This window comes from Hypanus sabinus, chromosome 18, assembly GCF_030144855.1.
Source record: "Hypanus sabinus isolate sHypSab1 chromosome 18, sHypSab1.hap1, whole genome shotgun sequence".
Lineage (NCBI taxonomy): Eukaryota > Metazoa > Chordata > Chondrichthyes > Myliobatiformes > Dasyatidae > Hypanus > Hypanus sabinus.
Window position 1 is genome coordinate 36124041 of NC_082723.1, and position 22751 is coordinate 36146791.

A 22751-nucleotide genomic window follows, 5' to 3' on the forward strand; every position below is an offset into this window, starting at 1 on the left:
TTTCAGTAATTAAAATCAAGGGCAGATTATTATCTAAATGGTGGGAGATTAGAAATGAGAAAAGTTCAAAGGGATTTAGACTTTCTAGTGCAAGCATCACAAAAAGTTCGTAGACAGATGTAACAAGAGGGCAAGGGGTTCGAGTTTAAGCTTTTCTAACAGTTGTACAATGCTGTGAGGCCATAACTGAAATAACCACATATTTGCCCTCAAAGGTGAAAAGGAATGATCATCTCCAACAAGAGATTCTAACTACTGTCCCCTGTTATATCAATCTCTGTATTTCCATTTTCAAAAACGCACTTCTGTCAGGCAGCAACTCAACTGCACCAACATTGGTAGGAGTTATGAAAAGGGAGATTCTGCAAAATATAAAAGAAATGGAAAGGGAAGCCTTCAATTTCTGCAGATGTACAACCAAAATATACATCTTTTCCCTTTTGTTGTCAAAAAACACCTTCAATTTCTGCAGTAACTTTCACAAAGTCTCAAAGTGCGGTCACAGTTGCGTTCAATGAAACACAGCATGCAATTTGTGTATTGCCAAGTCTCAATAAATGTATTGAGATAACAGTTTAATAATCTACTATGATAACATTGGTTGAGGACAAAATATTTGCTTAAACAACTAGGGAAAGCTTCATTTAAATGAGATAACAGCTTAATAATCTATTACGACAATGTTGGTTGAGGACAAATATTTATTGAACAACAGAGAAAGCTTCCTTGCTGTTTAAATATTGTGATATGACCTTCTGAATAAACGGAAGGCACCATATGGGGGCTTAGTTTAATCCTTGATCTAAAAAATGGCATGTACAAAACGATAAGCAATACTTGATAGCTGCCACTTAAAATGCCACCTTAGAATTTGTCCTTTAATTAATTGAAGTGGGAGATTTAAGCCCAAAACATTCAGAATTCTTCTTCTGTGGGGACTGATCTAAAACCCTCAATGCAGAACATCTTATCCAATAGTCTGTCTTTCAAAGCCATTTTTAATATTTCATGTAATATTAATATAATTATGTAAAACATTATTTTACAATATATCGAAAATATATAGTAAATATATAAATACGAAATATTGTGGCGACCCATTTCCCAGCGCACTCGAACTGGCTCACAAAGCGGCGCACGCCGGCATTGAGGCATGTCCCAAACAGGGCACCAAGCCTGCTTCACCAGCAAGGGGAAAAGCCTGCGCGCGGGACGGGACTGTGAGTACAGCATTCCTGCCCGGGGAGGGCGGGATCAGGAAGGCTTTAAAGCAAGGCCACGAAGTTTGAATAAACCTCTTTTGTGATTGCAGCTCACTGACTCCGTGTCGTTACTGCAGCGCTGCACGTAGCACACCGCTACAATTGGTGACCCCGATGACCCAAACGATATTTGGACCAGAAATGAACGACGCTGCATCTGTTCATGCAGTTTCGTTAGAACTGCCAAGCTTCTGGACGCTGCGACCTCACCTATGGTTCCAGCAAGCAGAAGCCCAATTCCACATTCAGCAGATAACCTCGGATGCCACACGTTACTACTACGTGGTGAGCTCCCTCAACCAGAAGACAGCCACCCAGGTTGAGGACTTCATACAATCGCCCCCAGCGGACGGCAAATACACAGAATTCAAAGCCTTGCTCATAAGGACTTTCGTACTCTCACGGCACAAGCGAGCTGCCCGCTTACTGCACCTGGATGGTTTGGGGGACAGGCCACCGTCGGTTTTGATGAACGAGATGCTGTCCCTGGCCGGAGGTCACAAGCCCTGCTTCATGTTTGAGCAGATATTCCTGGAGCAGCCTGCTGCTGTCCGATGTGGATTTCAGTGACCCCCGGAAGGTGGCGGCCCGGGCGGACGTGCTGTGGAAAGCCAAGGAGGAGAGTGGGGCGTCCGTCGCACAGATCACCAGGCCACGCTCCCAGCAGCAAACCAGACCAGGCCCGACCGCAGAGACCACTAACCCCAGAGGCAGGGGTGAGGAGACCAACGAACAATGGTGCTTCTACCACTAGCGGTGGGGCGCAGAAACCCACCACTGTAGCCCGCCCTGCAGGTTCCCGTGAAATGCCAGGGCCAGCCGTCGCTGATGGCTATGGCAACTGGCCATCAGGATAGCCTCCTGTATGTCTGGGACAAGCAGTTGTGACGCCACTTTTTGGTTGACACCGGAGCCGAGATGAGCATCTTACCTCCGACGAGTTACAACACCAGCAACAGAGAACCAGGTCCCACCCTGAGGGCCATGAACAGCAGCACAGTAAAGACCTATGGCACCCGTATGGTGCGGCTACAGTTCAGCTCCAGCCAGTTCACGTGGGACTTCACAATGGCCGCCGTAGCCCAACCGCTTCTGGGAGCAGATTTTTTGCAAGCTCACAGCCTACTGGTCAATCTGCCCAGGAAGAGACTGGTCCACGCCGAGACCTTTCAAACATTCACCCTGGGTGAAGCCCAGTTGCTGGCCCCACACCTAGACTCCATCACGCTGTCCAACAACAACTTCACCAGAGTCCTGGGGGATTTCCCATCGATTCTGGCGCCGCAGTTCACGGCAGCCATGCCCAGACACAGCGTACAGCACCACATCCTGACACAAGAAGCACCCCACCACGCCCGTGCTTGAAGGCTTCCCCCGGACAAGCTCCAACTGGCAAAGGAGGAATTCAAGAAGATAGAGGAATTGGGGAACATACGGCAGTCCGACAGCCCATGGGCCTCCCCCCGCACATGGTGCCCAAAGCAATAGGGGGCTGGAGACCATGCGGCGACTACCGCAGGCTGAACGAGGCTACACCGCCGGACCGCTACTGTGCCGCACATTCAGGACTTTGCAACAAACCTGCACGGCACACGGATCTTCTCCAAGGTCGACCTCGTCCGGGGATACCATCAAATCCCGATACGTCCGGACAACATCCCCAAGATGGCACTCATCACCCCTTTCGGTCTTTTCGAGTTCTTCCGCATGCCGTTCGGCCTAAAGAATGTCGTACAGACGTTTCAGCGGTTAATGGACGCGGTGGGACGCGACCTGGACTTCGCTTTCATCTATTTGGACGACATACTCATAGCCAGCAGCAGTTGTCAGGAGCATCTGTCCCACCTCCGTCAACTTTACTCCCGATTGAGTGAATACGGCCTGATAATCAAACTGGCCAAATGCCAGTTCGGGCTCGACACCATCAACTTCCTGGGCCACAGGATTACTAAAGACGGGGCAACCCCTCTGCCCACCAAGGTAGACATGGTCTGCCATTTCCCCCGACCCAACACAATCAAAGGCCTTCAGGAATTCGTAGGTATGGTCAATTTCTACCACTGCTTCCTTCCTTCAGCGGCCCGAATCATGCGCCCCGTTAGCCCTGATGGCGGGTAAGGGCAAGGACATTACCTGGGACGAGGAGTCTGCCGCCGCTTTTGTTAAAACCAAAGAAGCCTTGGCAAATGCCACGATGCTAGTGCACCCCAGAACGGACATCCCTACCACCCTCACTGCGGATGCATCCAACACGGCAGTCGGTGGAGTGCTGGAACAACTCATCGAGGGTCGTTGGCAACCCCTGGCATTTTTCGGCAAAAACCTACGATCACCCGAGCTCAAATACAGTGCTTTCGACCGGGAACTGTTGGCGCTATACCTGGCAATCCGGCATTTCAGGTACTTAGAAGGTAGGCCCGTCACCTTGTTCATGGACCACAAACCGCTTACCTTTGCGTTCACGAAAGCATCTGACCCCTGGTCATCCCGCCAGCAGCGACACCTGTCCTACATCTCCAAATACACAACGGATGTCTGGCATGTCTCGGGAAAGGACAATGTCAAGGCGGATGCCCTCTCCCGCCCTAACATCCAAGCCCTGTCCCAGGGGGTACACTAGGAAGCACTGGCGGAGGCGCAGCAGGCAGACGAGGAGATCCCTAGTTACAGGACTGCAGTCTCCGGTTTGCAGCTCCAGGACCCCACTGTAGGCCCAGGTGAGAGGACCCTACTCTGTGATGACACCACCGGCCAACCCCGCCCCGTCGTTCCGGCAGCCTGGCGGCGGCGCGTTTTCAACTCCATTCACAACTTAGCGCACCCCTCCATCAGGACAACCGTCCGGATGGTAGCCAACAGGTTTGTTTGGCACGGACTCCGCAAGGTCAGTGAATGGGCCAGAATGTGCATGCAGTGCCAAACAGCCAAGGTGCAGCGGCACACCAAAGCCCTGCTGCAGCAGTTCCACCCCACCTGCCAGCGTTTTGACCACATTCATGTGGATATCATGGGGCCCCTGCCAGTGTCGCAAGGAGCGCGGCACCTCCTGACTATCGTAGACCAGTTCACAAGATGGCCAGAGGTGGTCCCGCTCACCGACACCACCTCCGAATCTTGCGCCCGGGCACTGATTGCTACTTGGGTATCTCGCTTTAGTGTACTGGCCCACATTACGTCCGACAGAGGCGCCCAGTTCACCTCCAGCCTATGGTCAGCTATGGCCAGCCTTTTGGGGACACAGCTGCACCACACAACTGCCTACCACTCACAGTCAAACGGACTGGTGGAGCGTTTCCACCGTCACCTGAAGTCGGCTCTCATGGCCCGCCTCAAAGGGCCTAACTGGGTGGACGAGCTCCCCTGGGTCCCGCTTGGAATCCGCAAGGCGCCCAAAGAGGATTTGCACACTTCATCGGCCGAGTTGGTGTACGGCGCACCCCTGGTCGTCCTAGGAGAGTTCATACCAGCCCCAAGGGGGCAAGAGGAAGAACCCACAGCAGTCCTGGGCAGACTACGCGAGAGGCTCGGTAACCTGGCTCCCATACCCACTTCACAGCATGGGCAGAACCCGACCTACGTACCCAAAGACCTGCAAAACTGTAAGTTTGTTTTTGTACGACGGGGTGGACATCGGGCACCGCTACAGCAGCCCTACGAGGGGCCATTTACGGTGATCAGAAACAACGGGTCCACATTTGTGCTGGACATTGGGGGGAAAGAGGAGGTTTTCACGGTGGACCGACTCAAACCGGCCCATGTGGACTTGGCACAGCCGGTCGAGATTCAGGCACCTGTGGCGCAGAAGCAGACCTCTCAAACAGAGTCCGACCCAGACTATGGACATTGGGGGTTGTATCGCTGGTTCTGGGGGGGGGGGGGCGGGGGGGGGGGGTGTTATGTGTTGACCCACTTCCCAGCGCACTCGAACCGGCTCACAAAGCAGCGTGCGCCGGCATCGAGGCAGGTCCCAAAGAGGGTGCCAAGCCTGCTTCATCAGCAAGGGGAAAAGCCTTCTCGCCCGGGGAGGGCGGGATCAGGAAGGTGTTATGCCTGCAGCCCCCTCCTTTGTGAGAATCGCAAGAGCACTAGTGTTGGGGGGTGGGGGGGTCAGTAGACCCAGGAAATGGGAGAGAGACGTGCCGGATGCCTCGTTCCCCACCGGATGCAAAATAACGCGACATTGACCATTGTCTCCTGGAGACCACGTTTGTGGATTGGGGACTATGTTACGTGCAAACCCTCGGGCAAAGTGGGCTGGTTGAGAGAGAGTTTGCATCACCCCAACCTGATTGACATCTGAGACCCCGTGAGGTATAAAAGAAGGTCTGGGGGAACAACCCCTTCAGACGCACCAGAAGAAAAGCTAACGATCCCGTAGTAGTGGGAAGCCATTGGAAGGAAGCCACGTGCGTTTGGTTCCCCTTGCTTGGGAGCCAGTGGCGGGTACCACAGAACCGATGTTCTTGAACTAACCATGGGGAACCAACTTCCCCGATTCAACGGATTTACTTCATAAAAGACCCGGGCAAGTTTCTTTTCTCACAAATCTCTCTCTCTCCAACAAGTGAAAACCCAGTGGTCCCCAAAGGCTGAAGCCTGCAGGAACTGAGTGACTTTTATATTTCCATCGGACAATATATTACCCACTAGACAAACGATCGAGCTGTTTCTTATTGATGGTTATTATTAGACCCGCGCTTTTAGATTGAGTAGTGATGACGTATATTATCTGAATGTTTGTATTAATCTTATTTTTGTGCCCCTTTATAAATAAAGACTTTCAAAAATAGTACCATCAGACTTCAACAGACCTCTCTATCTTTGCTGGTAAGTGACCTAGTTACGGGGTACGTAACAAAGGCTTTAAAGCGAGGCTGCGAAGTTTGAATAAACCTCTTTTGTAACTGCAGCTCACCGTGTTGTTATTGCAGAGCTGCGTGTAGCACACCGCTACAATAAATTAAAATGACACTATTAACATAAAATAAAACATCCATCCACTCTAGTCTCACTACCTATCTATATTCAGATGTGAAATGGAATCCATTTTTGCTGACTTAATTAAGCTGAAAAATGCAAATAATATAGACTATTAAGTTCTTAAGCATATTAACCAGAAAACCCACAAACAAAAATTAAACTTACTTGAAGAGTCAGCGGTTCCAAAATTTATCTGTCCAAATGGATTTTTAGTGACTGCATCTTGGCTTGGCTTTCCCCCCAACCCACTGAAGAAGCCAGATGGAGCAGCTGAAGAGCCAAAAACTGTTCCCTTGGCACTCTGTAGAATCAGGGAATAGTGACAATTCAGCTATGCATTAACTTATTGACAAACTAAGCTAGCAGCAAAACTTATTGAAACACAAGAGACTGCAGATGTTGGAATCTTGAGCAAAACTGGAGGAACTCAGCAGGTCAGTGAGCTTCTGTGGAGGAAAATTGGGCAGCTGACATTTTGGGTCAAGACCCTTCGTCTGGACAAAGAAAATTTATATAGCACCTAAAAGGTACCAATTGTCCAAAAGGTGCTAAGGCGAAGTATTGACAGATGAAAGTTCATACTAAGCCACAAAGCAACAGAAGTACAAATGAACAATAGGTTAAGGACATGTTGGAGGGAAAAAAGCTAAATGGGTGAGAGAATTGGGAAGGGCAGTTCAGAGAAAAGAGCAATGACAGTGAAAATGCAGCTGCCGGACCTGAACATAGAAATCAGAGACATGCCACGTACTTGCAATCAGGGAACTTGGATTCTAGAAGGCTAAAGGAAATCTAGGAAAGGGAAAGCAAAGACCAAGAGGGGCATGCAAGCAAGGGTGAGAATTTTAATATATAGTTATTGCTAGGCTACAACCCAATGTGGGGACTGGAGACACAAGAGACTGTGAAAATAATCAGCTAAGTTTCTCCAGTGTAGGTTAATGGTCACAAAAAGTCATGTCAGGATACAGTTTTAAACGAGTTGTTGCACATTAGATATGAGATGCTGGAGGAACTCAGCAGGCCAGGCAGCATCTATAGAAAAAGAGTAAAGTTGAATTTTGGGCTGAGACCCTTAGGCAGGACTCGAGAAAAAAAGCTGCTCGAAATGTTGACTGTACTCTTCCATTGATGCTGCCTGGCCTGCTGAGTTCCTCCAGCATTTTGTGTCAGTTGCTTGGATTTCCAGCATCTGCAGATTTTCTCTTGTTTGTTGTACAGTGGATACTACAGATACTAAATCAGCATCTTCCTTTTGCATACACCTGCACAGCAAATAAGAGAGAAATGGAACATCAGTAAGGAGGTGTCCACGTGAAATAAATACAATTCAAATCTAATTGACACAAAAAGCCACATAATTATTATGCTTCAGTTAACAATAGATATACTTGGGAGTCGAAGTCAGAAATTTAACCTTCAACCATGATCAGTATTATCATTTCAGTTGTTCACTGTAATTCTAGTCAGCACTGCACCTTTACAAGTTCATATATACACATCCTGAAGTACAATTCTCAGAATGAACACAGTTTACTCAGTCTTGAAGAAGGGTCTACTGTTTGTTCGTTTCCATAGATGCTGCCTGACCTGCTGAATTCCTCCATCATTTTGCATGTGTTGCTTTGGATTTCCAGCATCTACAGACTATCTCGTGTTTACAGTTTACTCTATTTCTACATCTAAGCCATAAAAGCATTATAAGATGAGACATCAGAATCAATCTCTGGGGAATAATAATAGTCACATCTTAACAATGAGTACAGGAATGAGACCAAGTCTCTAATGTTAACCCCAGTTCTCTCTCCAAAAGCTGCTGTCTGACTTGCTGAATATTCCCAGCATCTATTATTTTCTGCTCAGCAACCCTGTGATTATATGAGTCTATGAAAGAGTAGATCACTTTCTGGCTCGGCTTACAACGGAATTCAATGTGGTTGTGTTTCAAAGTTTACAGAACGTTACCTGACCAAATGCGCTGCTGGTGTTTGTAGACTGACCAAACACACTGCCTGTCGAAGAACCAGCGAAACCTGAAAATGACAAGAATACTGTATCTCAGACATGCAATTCGATTCACAAAGACAATATAGCTAGGAGTTTCATTGCAATTGGATAAGACTGTCTAAAACTTGCTTAGAAACAAAAAAAATTGAAGCTTAAAACAAATAAGATTATTTACTGTGCCATTCCTTTTAAAAGGTTGTGCATCTTTCCCTTATGAAGTACTCCCTTTGGAAACATACAGACAATTACACATTAGGTTCCACATCAGAAAGAAGTTTCTCCCCGTCAGCTTTTCTCTCCTTTGGCAATTATTTTAAATTGCTGTCCTCTGTCTACATACACCTCACTCTGGGAAAATATGTCCTATACTTCCATTAGCTTTATTAAATCATACAGTGAAGTGCATCATTTGCATCAACGATGAACACAGTTCGAGGATGCGCTGGGGGCAGTAATCAAGTCTCGCCATACTTCCGGTACCGACACAGCATGGCTGCAACTTACTAACACTAACCCATTTGTCTTTGGAACGTGACTAGCCTGATGCTGTTACAGCTAAGGGTGTTACGCTTAACGTAAAACTGGACGTAATTTTTTAAGCGTTTCAATCGTGGTCAACGAAGTAAGGACACTGTCCCCACATTGAACTTGCCTGTGTCCACTATTCACACGTGTGCTTGCTGTCTTCCCGATTCCGGTAAGTGAAACTACACTGTACATACGTTATTTCTACTTTATATAGGCTGTGTATTTATCATATCATTCCTGCTTTTACTATATGTTACTGTTATTTTAGGTTTATGTGTTACTTGGCATGATCTTGTAGGTTATTTTTTGGGTCTGGGAACGCTCTCAAGTTTTTCCCATATTAATAAATGGTAATTGCTTCTTCACTTTACGACATTCCAGCTTACAAACTGTTTCATAGGAAAGCTCTGCCTTCGGATAGCGGGGGAAACCTGTAATTGAGGTTGTCGGGGGTCGCTGGGGCAGAGTAAACGGAGGGGTCAGAAGGGCCTATCTGTGCTGTATCGCTAAATAAACAAACAAACAGAAGCAGATGGAGGAAACCCACACACTCATAGGGAGAATAAACAAGCCCCTTACAGACATCAATGGGAATTAAACCCCAAACACCGGCACTGTAAAGCGTTACACTTACCATTACACTACCATGCTGCCCTGTTAAATCATTCCATTACTTCGCTTGAAGTGCAATCTCAGTTTCTCCAGCATTTCAACATAAATGAAACCCTTTCAATTCCTGGTGCCATCCTCAAAGCCAAGGCATGCAGGAGGAAAGAATGTACCAACTGGACACAAAATACTGGGTCTTATTTAGCAATTGTAATGATGGTCATAGGAACTCAGCAGGTCAGGCAGCATCTATGGAGAGAAAAAACAGTCAACGTTTCAGGCTAAGACATCCTGATGAAGGGTCTCAGCCTAAAATGTCAACTGTTTATGCTGTCTAACCTGATGAGTTCCACCAATTTTTAGTGTGTATTGTAATGCACTGAGTGTGAGAAATCCTTTTTAATAACGCAGAACATTTGAATTTTCTGCAGGGTGGAATAAAGTCTAGTATCAATTATTGCATCCAAGATCACCAAATGCTCTAAATAGTTAAAACTTAAAGAAAGAGATAGGACAGAAGTATTAGGCACAATTAGCCTTTCTGTAATCAGTTCAATACTTCTAGTCAGAAATACAAACTAAACATACAAAATAGCAGACTGTGAGAATAACCTAATGTATCTTTGAAATGGAATGGAACTGAGAAATTCAGGGGTACAAATTTTGGTCAGACAAGTTCTGCAAAAAAAAAACTTAAGAATATTGCCTGAAATGGTCCTCATCTTCTGAATGATACTTGCCCTCCATGCCTTACTGCAATAGTTTTTCGGTTAACACATTCTGAAGAATGCATAAGTATCACCAAAGGACATGAAGATATCCGAGACTGGTCAATGTTGCTAAATGTGGCTACTGTTATTGTGTCACAAAGCCCAGTCATATCACCACTGTGTTAGTTCATTACACTTGGACAAATTAATTAGTACTACCCATTGCTCTCCCCCAGGATACACATCGTTACTGAGGACCATTTAGAAGCTGCACAGAGAACAGCAAGAGCACAGAATGTACTGAAAGGGGAGAACAATACATCGCAACAGTGGCTAGGCAGCAGCATTACCGACTATCCTGCCAGGCTAGATCTGAGGCAAGTACGTAGTAGGTGGATCTCCTTCACAATCTATCAGTGCAGAATCACATCAATTAAGGCAGATATAGAAAAAGCAGTTCAAACTTGGGCATTCAGCTGCAGAACTGTATTCCACAAGAGTGGGATTCATGACTCAGCATGCTCCTCAGGTTTTGATTCAGTGAGCGGTGTGGAGTGGCATACCAAGAACATTATCAATCAACGTAAATTGAGAACACTATAAATACTTCCACTGTATGCTGAAGAGTGACAGAAAGATCTTCTACATCAGCTTTATTTGTCACAAGTACCTCCAATAAAGTGCGTTTTTAATCAGTGAGGATTGAGCTGGGCAGTCTGCATGTGTTCACCCCCCCCCCCCCCCCACTTCCAGTGAGGACATGAAATGCCCACAACACACAAACCCCAATAGTTATGTTTTAGGAATGTGGGAAGAATGCAGAGCACCCAGAGGAAACCCATGCAGCCAAATGGGGAACATACAAACTCTTTAAAAGCAATGGTGGGAACTGAACTCTGATTAGTAATTGTGGGTACTGTAAATGAAGCACTAACCACTACACTACCATGCTACCCTACTCTCGATATTGCTGAACTATCTGAAACTAACATTTCAGATCAAAGTTCTGCAGTCCAACGACATCCAGCAGTTTAATTATTTTTTACTTATTTGTTCAAGTGACATACACATGACAGGCCTGCTCATCTCCAGCTGGACACAGGCTTTACTCAGCAGTTTTACGGGGCAGTTACATTGAGATGGGTCTGGTGTCACGAAAAAGCTAGAGCCAGTAAAGATACAAGCTACATTCCCTGAAGGATATTAGTAAACCAGATGGATTTAATGACAGTTTAGTACTTTTATAGTTCATGTTACCGATGATATAAGCTGCTTTAAAAAAAGTCCCAGATTTAAATGTAGTACATTTAAATTCCCCAACTGACGTCATAAAATTAAGACTAATGTCTCTAGATGGATGTATCGTGTATCTGAACTGCTTCAATCCATGCAGAGCTTATTCACTAAAGCAAAGAAGTACTGATTCTCAGATTGGTGTCATAGAATGTGTTGCTGGACAGCTAGCTCACTGCTCTCATCTCCCATCTTTGGAACATCTCAGCATTGGCAGTTAACAAGTTTCAAAGTCTAGGTTAAAATCAAAGCTAATAGTCCATTTTAACAATCTATTACTTTATGGCAATTTGTAGAGATGGCCTTCAAATCAAACTTACATCAAGCCCCAAATATCCATTTACATTTTAGGTACCTGTACACAGCATTCAGCTGGGGTAAAGTGACAGAACTTGGCCTAGTTCAGACATGTCCCTGGACAGAGTTGTCACTTCACCTGCACTTCTTTGCTATATAAATATCGTAATAAACCGCTCTGGAAGTTGTACCTGTTGGTACAGCTCTACAAATAAAAAAAATAGTCATCACCTTAACTTGCTGGAAATCCAACCTGTCAGGCATGGTATAGCATAGAAAAATGGGCAACTTCACCTCTAGAAGCAGCCTTCTCTCTACTGAGTGGAGACGTATATAATTCTCTACAGATAATACTGAGTGTTCCCTTTATTTTATTTCCAGTATGTGTAGTTCTTTGCCATTCATGACATCTGCCTATCACCTAACAAAAAAATATTTAGAGATTGTGAAATAATCTAAAGCACTTAGGAGACCTTAGAATGAATCAGAGTAGATAAATTAATTGAAAAAGATAGCACAGAAAGAAATAAATAAAATACCAGATGGAGAAAAGCCCTAATAACTAGAGTTTAGCAACACAATGATCTCTTAGATTACACTAAAATAAACGATTTTTCTTCTAATTGCATTTTTTCTTTCAAAAATTGTTTATAATTTATGTTTAATTTATATTTTTCTTGTGACTGGTGCTTAGGTGCCTGTGAGGACGCTGCACTTTCTGTGCATACATGGAAGTGTGCATACTACAATAAACTCACTAAGACAAAAGACAAATGATAGAAAGGTAGGATTTTAAAATGTGCTGTTTTCAGTGCTTAATAATTTATAACTAAAAGGGCATGAGGCTCCATTAGTTTATTCCTTTTCTAAAGGAGAAATGCTAATAAACAGACATTAATTATCACCTCATTCAAAGGGTGTTACTTTACATCAACCCCCTCTCTCTTGAAACCTTGATCCTGCACTCCACCAACAAACATCAGACCATTGTGTTTTATACAGTCACAGACCTCATTTTCCCTAATCTACACAGTTTTCCAATCTTCTCATGCTACAGCCCATTTCTACTTTCTGCCCAAAACACACAGGCAGAACTATCCAGACAGAGCCCTTGTTTCAACCTGCACTTGCCCTACAAAACTCTCCTTCCTACCTCAACCTTCGTTTATCTCTGTGATCCAGTACCTACTCATTTATATTGCCACTTCTTTGACAGTTTCTAGTTTCATGATCCCAACCGGTTCATCTTCCAATGGACATACAATCTCTTCCAGTGCCATCCCATATCAGGAGGATCGAAAAGCTTTCAGCTTCTTCCTTGAACAGGGGTCCAACTAATTCCCTCCAACAACATTTTAATGTGCCTGGCTGAAATTGTCCTCATATTGAGCAACATCTTTCAACAAACAACCTGTTGGAGGAACTCGGTGGGTCAAGCAGCATCTGTGGGAGGACAGGAAACATCAACGCTTCTGGTTGGAGGTCAGCATTACTCATTACTATTACTCTCGCTTCTATTTTATTATACTCTGAAAACACACTTTTATAACTGAACTCACTGAAAAATTTCATTAACAAAAGAATTAAGACAATGTGAGAAATGAAATGAAACCACTTATCAATCTTATATTATATGAATTTGATGCAGCTTTATATGAAAGTGTTTTATGTACCTGAAAAAGTAACTATTTCTCTCACCATTGCTGAGTACTTACCCTATTTTGTTTAATTCCTGAAGCACAATCACTTAGTAATCATTTACCACTTTATTACCTAACTAAATACCACCATAATCAAATGCTTAATGCCCATGAACATGCCCCCAGACAATATGCAGTGACCAGCAAATGAAAGCCAAAAACAAGCTTGAGGAATATGTAACCATCTTCAGTCTTAAGTGGCAAGAATATGATAGACCTTGGCCCCTTTCTCATCCCTTTGCCATTACAGAATTTAAGTCTTTAGTCAATTAATTTTATTTCACCTCTCTTTATGGAAAAAAAAAGCAGTATCATTTGCAAAGTAGGAAGTTATCCAGGTATGTGCCTACACAATCAAACTAATTGAGGAGAAATACCCCAATTCTGGAATTAACACAAAGGAGGTTGTCCTATCCTGATGAAGGGCCTGGGCCCAAAATGTCAGCTGTTTATTTATCCATAGATGCTGCTTGACCTGCCGAATTCCTCCAGCATTTTGTGTGTGTCACTCTGGATTTTCAGCATCTGCAGAATTTACAGAGAAAGATGACTGTGCTTGTTTTAAGGAATCTGAACTGCTGCAGATGCTCCTCAGGTCCGTGTCCTTAACTCTACAAATTTTAAGCTGCTTCATCAATAACTGGTCCTCCAATGCAAGGTCAGCATTACAGAATCAAAATACTCACAATAAAGGAAGCTGTTCAGCACACCTTGGTACATACCAATTGAAAGGCGCCACCTAACCTAATACCATCTTTCAAACCTTTGACTATTGCTTCACAGGTTGTTACCCTTGAAGTACAGTACATACCCTAATACACTTTTCTTTATCTAATGAGATTTTCTGCCCCTACCATTCGCTCCAAATTCTAAATTCCTGCTGCCTTTTTGGGGAAAAATATTCACCTTCCTAATAACCCTTCCACAACCTATGCCACCAAGCTTTCAATCTCTAACCTTAGTGAAATAGGTCTATCCCATATACTCTCCATTTACCCCTCATAATTTAGAACAGACAATGCTAGAAATATTCAGTTCTGGCTGCATTGGTGGAAAGAGAAATAAAGTTAATTTTTCAGTTCAGAGACTCTTCAGCAGTTCTGATGAAGAGACACAGATCTGAAACATTGAAACGATATTCAATTTGGATACCTGCTCGTTCTTTGAGCTTCATTAATCAATCACCTGCGTACCCTCTCCAGTGCAATCTAACAGCAATGTGACCTGAACTTGGGCAGTATTCCAATAATGGTCTAACTAACAAATGCTTAGTTCACCTCTTTCTTATATTCGATGTCTCAGCTAATAAAGGGAAACATACTTGATGCCCTTTTAAATCACTAAACTGGCCTGTACTGCTCCTTTACGGATGCAACCTTCAAAGTTCCAAAGTCCACACCATTCCGTTTATTGAGCAGATCCTCCACTTTGCAACAAATCACCACATGCAGGACCTGACCATCTGTATTTTCCTGTAGTCCTAAATTTGCATCCTCACTGTCAACCACATGTCAGTTTTTATATCACATACAAACTTTGTTCCATGATCCCTATACTTAAGCCCACAACATTCATATGTATTAAGGGAAAGGGGTCATATAGTTTCAGGACTCCTTTGTTTGTCTGTACCATTCAAGCAAGTTCTGCGAAATCAGTAACAATGTTCTGAACACAAGCACAAATATCAATTGCCCCCTTGCTTCCTACCACAAAGCGAACTTCAGATCCGATCTGCCAGGACCCTGTAGGCTTTTGTGCTTTTCTTGGTCAGCCTTCCATTCAGGCATGTCAAAAAGCTTGCAAGCATACAGTGCTCTCAATGATCCTCTACTGTTTGTTCAAACAATTCCATCAAGTCAGCTGGTGGACTCTGGCGCGAGAACAACAAAGTCTGAATGTGGAGAAGACCAAGGAAATGACTTTAGGAAGGTGCAGATGAACCATCCCCCTCTGCGGATACATGGCTCCTCCGCAGACAGAGTTAAGTGCACCAAGCTCATGGGAGTTCACATCACTGCTGACCTCACATAGTCCCTCAATATCACCTCCTTGAATAAAAAGGCACAGTAGTGCCTCCACTTCCTGAGGGGATTGAAGTAAGTGAGGCTCCCCTCTCCCCTCCATCTCAACTGAATTTTTACAGGAGCACCATTGAGAGCATCCTAACAAACTGCATCTCCAACTGGTATGGGAACAGGAGAACATCGAACCAGAAGTCCCTACAAAGGACCGTGAGAACACCTGTGAGGATCACAGAGGTCTCCCTACCATCCATCAGGGACATTTAACAGCAGCACTGCATATGCAGGGCCCTTAGTATTATCAAGCATCCCACCCATCCAGCCAGAATCGTCTTTGACTTTCTAGCAGCAGGTAGGAGACTCCAAAACACAAAGACAAGAATGGTCTTCTTCCGTCAGGCCATTAGGCTTCTGAACTCACTGCCAGAATTGTCTTATGTAGACTATTTTCTAAATGAGGATATTATTTAAAAAAAAATAGAGGTAACAAAAGGACTTGGGTGCAGGATTCCATAAAGATTAACTTGCAGGTTAAGTCAATGGTAAGGAAGGCAAATGCAATGCTAGTATTTGTTTTGAGACGACTAGAATACAAGAGCAAGGAAGTAATATTGAGATTTTAAAAGGAATTGATTAGATCACAGTTGGAGTATTGTCAACAGCTTGAGCCCCTTATCTAAGAAAGGATGTGCTGGGTTTGGAGAGGATCTGAAGGAGGCTCAGGGAATGATTCCAGGAATGAAACGGTTAACATACTGAGGAGCATTTGATGGCTCTAGATCTGTACTAGCTGAAGTTTAGAAGAATTGATTCTGATCGAACACTGAAAGCCCTAGATGGAGAGGATGTTTCCAATAGTGGGTGAGTCTATGATCAGTGGGCACAGCCTCAGAATAGAGGGACATCCACTTAGAACAGAGATGAAGAGGAATTTCTTTAGTCAGAGGATGGTGAATCTGTGACATTCATTGCCGGCTACTAAGTATATTTAAACTGGAGGCTGATAGATTCTTGGTTAATGCTTGGTTAAAAGGATACACAAAGGCAGGAGAATGAGATTAAAAGGGATAATAAATCAGCCAAGATGGAATGGCAGAGCAGACTTGATGGTCCAAGTGACCTAATTCTACTCCTACTGTATTCATTTATTGAGATACAGCACCGAATATAGGCATTTCTGGCCCGTCGAGCTGCACTGCCCAGCAACCCCCAATTTAACCTGAGCCTAATCATGGGACAACATACAATGACTGATTAAACAGTATGTCTTTGGACTGTGGGAGGAAACCTACCTGGAGGAATCCCACGTGGTGACAGGGAGAACCTACAAACTTCTCACAGGCAGCAGCGGGAATTGAACCCGTGCTACCTGCATTGTAAAGCATTGTGCTACCGCTACTGTTCCACGATTGTTTTGGCCTTAAGAGCAGAGCAAAAGCTAGTTCATAATTGTTGAAGCCTCATCTACATGCTTTCAGACACAATTAAATCTTCTCCGTAGCAACAAGGCTCAAATTTTGACTGGATTGTCAAAACAAAATAAAAAGAAAACAATGCTCTAAGTTGACACTTGACTCACCCAAAACTTCTCTTCCTCCATTACCACTGCACTATGGATAATCTACTCTATCTGTTCCAACAGTGTGATTATAGCCTCTTTGATTGCACCTAAGCTTCAGACAACTGCCACTCAGAAGAGTCAATGATACTTTTATTACATGAGACAAATGGGAATCTCACTCTTAGAAACATGCAATATATAAAGTCAAGGCTTTTCCTTGTTACAAAACATTCTGAAGAGATGGGAACAATAGATGGCCAAATTACCTTAAGCTTGGTCATTGTTCAATCAGCTCATGGCTGATCTGCATCTTAAATTCATTCATCCATCTCATTTCAAGATTTATTAACGCTCAAGCTGTCAGAAGTGTTTCAAACTGTTTGGAAAACTGACCTGCGGCCTAGGCAACTTTTCTTTTGGGTAAATCAGGGAAGAGCAAACCGCATACTTTCATTGACCCTTGTGTGGTTATGAATGATAGAATATATAAATGCAATAATTTATTAGTTCTAAGAAAAAAAAACAATTATTGTTAAACATAAAAGTGTTTCACAGGAAAACGCCCTTCAACCCAAGATCATGCTGAACATACTGCTAGACTAATTAATCCCACTTGCCTGAACTTGGTCCACATTGCCCTGTTCATATGCCTGTTTAAATTTCTCTCGAATATTTCTACAACCTCCCCCAGCATGTGTAAAACTCTTGCCTCACACCTTCCTTTGAACACCACCTCCCCACCCCATTGTAAACCTATGTCCTCCAGTATTTGACATTGGTGCTAGGAAAAAGACCCTGCCTACTGACTAAATGTCTCTCGATTTTACAAAGATGATTACACGGATATTAAATCAAATCTCTTTTACCTGAAGGCTGGAAGTTAAATCCAGATACAAGACTTGCTGACGTGTTGGATCCAAAACTAGGTGCTTGACCATAATTGGTGCTTTGTCCAAACACAGGAGCACTTGATTGCCCAAACATTACCCCGCTATTGGAAGATGGGGTGCCAAATGAAAATGCATTGGCACTGGACGGCCCACTGAAGGGACTGGCAGATGGCACAGATGATGCAGCAGAAGTAGGCTGACCAAAGACTGATGGTGATCCAAATGTTGGTTGTGTAAAGCTGAACCCAGCACTGGAGGTACTGGCAGGTTGACCAAAGCCCATAGTATTAGTCTGGCCAAAGGCTGGTTTTCCAAAATTGACGGCTGAGGTACTGCCTGTAAAAGGGGAGTTGGTGGGATCAGATTTGCTTGATGAGGCTTGTACAGCATTTAGAGAGGATGATGAATTTTGTTGACTGAGCATTAGTCCCGAGGATACATCCTTACTTTCAGTTTGGTTGAACCCAGACACGGGTGCGCTGGAGCTGACATGTGGGGACACCAAGAGCGATGCCAAGCTGGGCTGGGAGGAAGTCCCAAGCTGTTGTGGTAAGGTAGCACTGGTGCTGGCAGGGGTACCACTGCTCCCTGACACAATGGCAGCAGTGGACTGAGGATAAACAATGGATGATGCAACAGATGCTGCTGAAGTCTGGCTGGATTCTGTTGTAACAGCTACTTCGGTTGGAGCACTTAGCAAGGCTGAAGATGGAACGGCAGAGGAACTAGTCACAGTAACAGCTGGTGAAACAAGACTAGGTGGTGCACTTGTAATTCCTGTGTTATTTGGTGCACCTGCTGAAGCTGGTGGAACACTCTTTAGCTCCAAAGCTGATTTTTCAGAGGAACTTGAAACAGAGAGGCTCCCACTGCCAATTTCTTTCTTCTCTTCGGAAGTAGGAAGCTTTGAAGCTTCAGAAACTATTGCAGTTTCGGAAGCCAAAGAGCATAATGATCCTGTGAAGGCCGAACCTTGGACAGTAGCTGCTGCAGTAACAGAAGCAGGACTCTGCACAGAACTGTTAGGCTTAAAAATGGAACTGGACTTACTAGATGCTGATGACAAACCACCACATAAACTGGAAGATTCAGAATTGGTTGTAGGAACATTGGAAAATAATGGTCCAGACTGTTTGTTGTCAACAGATACAGCTGTTGTTGCTTCTGTGGAATCTAATTTTGCCAGTGGAAAGGCACTCCCAAAAGGCAAGGTAGCTGGAGGTGCCACTGATGTTCTAGGCGTTTGTGCAAAGCTGAAACTCCCCTGTGCAGATTTATCCAATTTGGTGGCATCGTCCGTCTGATTGACCACTAGACCAGAGAAGCTGCCGATTGTGACTCCTCCAGTGCTGCCCTGAAAGAAGATGCTTTCAGGCTTGGGCAACTGTGGCTGCTGTGCCACCTCAGACTTGGATGGCAGCTGTTGCTGGAGCTGCACCTCGGGCTTGGGGGGTGGCTGCTGCTGCAGTGCTGGCTCTGGCTTGGGCGTCGGCTGTTGCTCCACCACCTCGGGCTTGGGGGGCGGCTGCTGCGGCGGTGCTGGCTCTGGCTTGGGCGTCGGCTGTTGCTGCTGCTGGAGTGATGTTTCAGGCTTGAGTGGTGGCAGTTGCTGCAGTACTGGCTCAGGCTTGGCCAGTGGCTGCTGCTGCTCTCCCTCAGACCTGGGCGGCAACAGCTGCTGCTGCTGTGTCACTTCAAGCTTGGGTAATGGTTGCTGAGGCTGCTGGACTTTAGGTGCTTGAAACTCTGCTGTGGAAGATCGAGTCCCAGACTTGGAAGGATGGAGTTCGGCTCTTGACGGCTGCGCCTCTGCTTGGCTTGTTGTACCGAGAGTGGCAGGCTCAGTGGGTGTTCCACTTGTAAACTGGCTCTCTGACGCCTGATCTGAACATATGCAAACACTACTGCCAGAAGTAGTGGACTCAGATAAAGAGGGCTCAAGTGCAGAAGTGGAGCTGGGGATGGTCTTTGCGGTCCCAAAGGAAAAGGGGATATCAGCATTTGATCCAAAGGCAGGCTTAGTTACTCCAAAGCTGGTGGGAAGAGTTTCTTTGGTACTTCCAGGTGTCCCTACAGAACAGAAAAGGTTTAGAGACAATGAATTGATAGAAACTGGGAACGTTTTCAATTTTTTATTAATTAAAGTTTTCCTTCCTATGGAAATATACAAGGAATAAAATAGTTCCAAGAAAACTTAGTGTTGAGGGACTTACAATTCAGAGAAACAGTTATGTTTTCAGGAAATCTTCACTATAATAAGCCTCCTGAGAAACAGCTAAAATAATACTGATAGCCCAAGACTTACCCAGCGTGATGCCATTCAAAGCATTTAAGGAGGTGGTACTTGGATTTGCAAAACAAAACCCACTGTAAAAGAAAAATAACATTAGAGAATGTTTCCGAATCGGGAATATATTCAACAGATACTTTTCAGAAAGAGATCTGTATCATCATATCAGAGATTGAGATTTCCACTGGTGTTACTTAATTCAGTGAGAGTGGGCCTCACCAATGACACCTCATAAGATACATGAGATGTACCAGTATGGCCAGAAGAGAAATTACCGCAGCTACCACATGGCACATACACAAAGAAACCACATCAGTCATGCAATTAATGGGGTAATCAGCACCTTCACAAATTACACTGGACAATAAAGATTTTGCTTCTGCTTCTAGGATACTGTTTGGTGTGTCTTATGGATTTTATACTGGTGAACATGAAAATCACCATGAAATTTCCCTATCACGCACTATTTTTTGGAATTGTCCATATTTGTTGTTTCAATTCTTAATTCAATTCAGCTAAAATGTTGCCCACAAAGTAAGCTGAAAAGTCTATCTAGTCCAGGCATGCCTCAGTAAGCTTTGGGGTGCCAACATGACTCACAACAATAGCGTCTTTTTATTGATACTTCAGTGCTTAGCTTGAAAACTGTGCTGCTACACAATGGCAATGTCCACCATCAATATCAATCGGCTGTGCAGTACAATGAAAACCACTGAAATTTGGAAGTCTTGTTAGAACATATACAATACAGCAACTACAACTGAAATATCTGTAGTGATCTGAAAGTAGTAACACTGCTACTAGAAATGCAAATGGGATAGCCATGCTAAAAAAATATCATTACATTAACATGGATTGGCCACTCCGTAAGCAGTTGCTTCTAGGGCAGAAAAATGTGGCACATAAGCCACTTGCACACCTAACAAAGATATTATTGCCTCCTCTTCATATAAAATTGGAGCATTTAAAAAAAAGGGAAAGTGATGAACAAGTAAGGTGAAGGGCTGTGATAGTTGAGACAGATGTTTCCCTGAATAACTGATGCCAAGATTAAGAAAGGCATTTTTGTTGGTCAAACAGGTCATCAATAACAGGCAATCTGTAGAACTTCTAGTGGGACAGGAGAAAACTGCATGGAAGGCATTCAAGGATGTTGCTGATTTTCTTCTTGGTAACTACAACACTAAACTACGTGCAGCTGGTAATATGCTTACAATATGCTTCTAGAATACAAAACCGTGAAGTGCAACATGTCACTAAAGACTCATTTTCTGCCTTCCCATTTAGACTTCTTCCCGCAAATCCTGGCAGTTAGTGATGAGCATGGTGAAAGGTTTCATCAAGACACTGTGGTAATGGAGAAACGGCATCAGGGCAATTGGAATCTATTAATGCTGGTTGATCATTGTTGGACACTTAAGCAAAAAGCCTCAGACACTAAGTACAAACAAAAATCATCAACAAAACATTTTTAGTTTAGTCGAACTATTGCAAAGCATCAGCAATAAAAGTTAGTTTCTTGTTTCTCCAAATTCCTATATGATACAAGTAGTCTGAAATTATATTTGAATTCAGCTTCAAGTGGTATCAGAACCATGAAAAATTTCTGAGGAAGCAACACTTTAGAAAAAAATTTAGAAAAAATATTTTTATTTGGAGAAACAGCACGATAGCAGGCCCTTCCAGTCCAACTGGCCCAATTACCCCCACGTGAACAATTAACCTACTAACATGTACATATTTGGAATGTGGGAGAAAACTGGAGCACCTGGAGGAAACCTACAGTCAGGGGAGAATGTAGTAATTCCTTACAGACAGTGGCGAGGAAATGAACCTGGCACTGACACTGCAACATTACACTAATCACTACACAACCAAGCAACCTATTTAATTACAATTAAAAGGCAAACATGACCTTTGATAAGCAAAAGAAAAACTGATTAGCCCACTTTTGCTTTCAATTTTATCAAACCTTTCATGTACAATTCCAAGTTCTGTAAATATTCTTCAAACATAAAAGTTACTTACGAAGAGGCTCCTGGAAACGAGGAGATTTTTTGAGGAGCAGGGGTTCCAGAAATGACATTTTCAAATTTCAATAGATTTTGCACTTGACCCCCTGTAAAAAGGACAAATTACTTCTTAGTGGCTGACTTTACCAAATACAGGGGATTGGCAACCTGAAGAAGATACCATCTTCATTTTGTATGTTGGATATGAAGAACCAGTGAATCAGCAGTACATTGGATTATAAAGAAGCACCCATTATCTAGATATCTGTGGCACATCTCAGAAACAGAATTTTAAGGCACAAAAAACTATTTGTCCATTGCATTTACACTAGCAATAAGAATGCAACTGAGAAAATTTCCAGTTTTCAGCTTCCAGGTTTAATCTCATAGGCGAAAGGTGCATACAGGTGCCCTTCTGAATATGATAGGAGTGCCTGGTTCATTCATCCTTTGTGCAGGAATAAAACAAAAAATTTAAAGGTGGTAATTACACAGATATTTTGTAAATAATTAAGGAAATCTGGTTTTTAGAGTTGAGACTGGTTGGTAAAAAACAGAATGCAAAACAAGTTTTTTACTGCACTTGGAACA

General features: G+C 43.8%; 1 protein-coding gene across 5 annotated transcripts in view; it reads right to left on the reverse strand.

Annotated features, from left to right (window-relative positions):
* Window positions 1-22751, reverse strand: part of nup214 (nucleoporin 214) — a 108095-nt gene that overhangs the window by 23115 nt on the left and 62229 nt on the right. For all 5 annotated transcript variants that reach the window (XR_009516490.1, XM_059994097.1, XM_059994098.1 and 2 more), the window contains 5 exons: window positions 22177-22267; window positions 20164-20225; window positions 17835-19928; window positions 8208-8275; window positions 6408-6543 (listed from right to left, as the gene is read on the reverse strand). Coding sequence is in view for 4 of the 5 variants with exons in the window: in XM_059994097.1 (XP_059850080.1) it covers window positions 6408-6543; window positions 8208-8275; window positions 17835-19928; window positions 20164-20225; window positions 22177-22267 (2451 nt within the window). In the remaining variant the exon portion in view is untranslated. The remainder of the gene's footprint in view (window positions 1-6407; window positions 6544-8207; window positions 8276-17834; window positions 19929-20163; window positions 20226-22176; window positions 22268-22751) is intronic.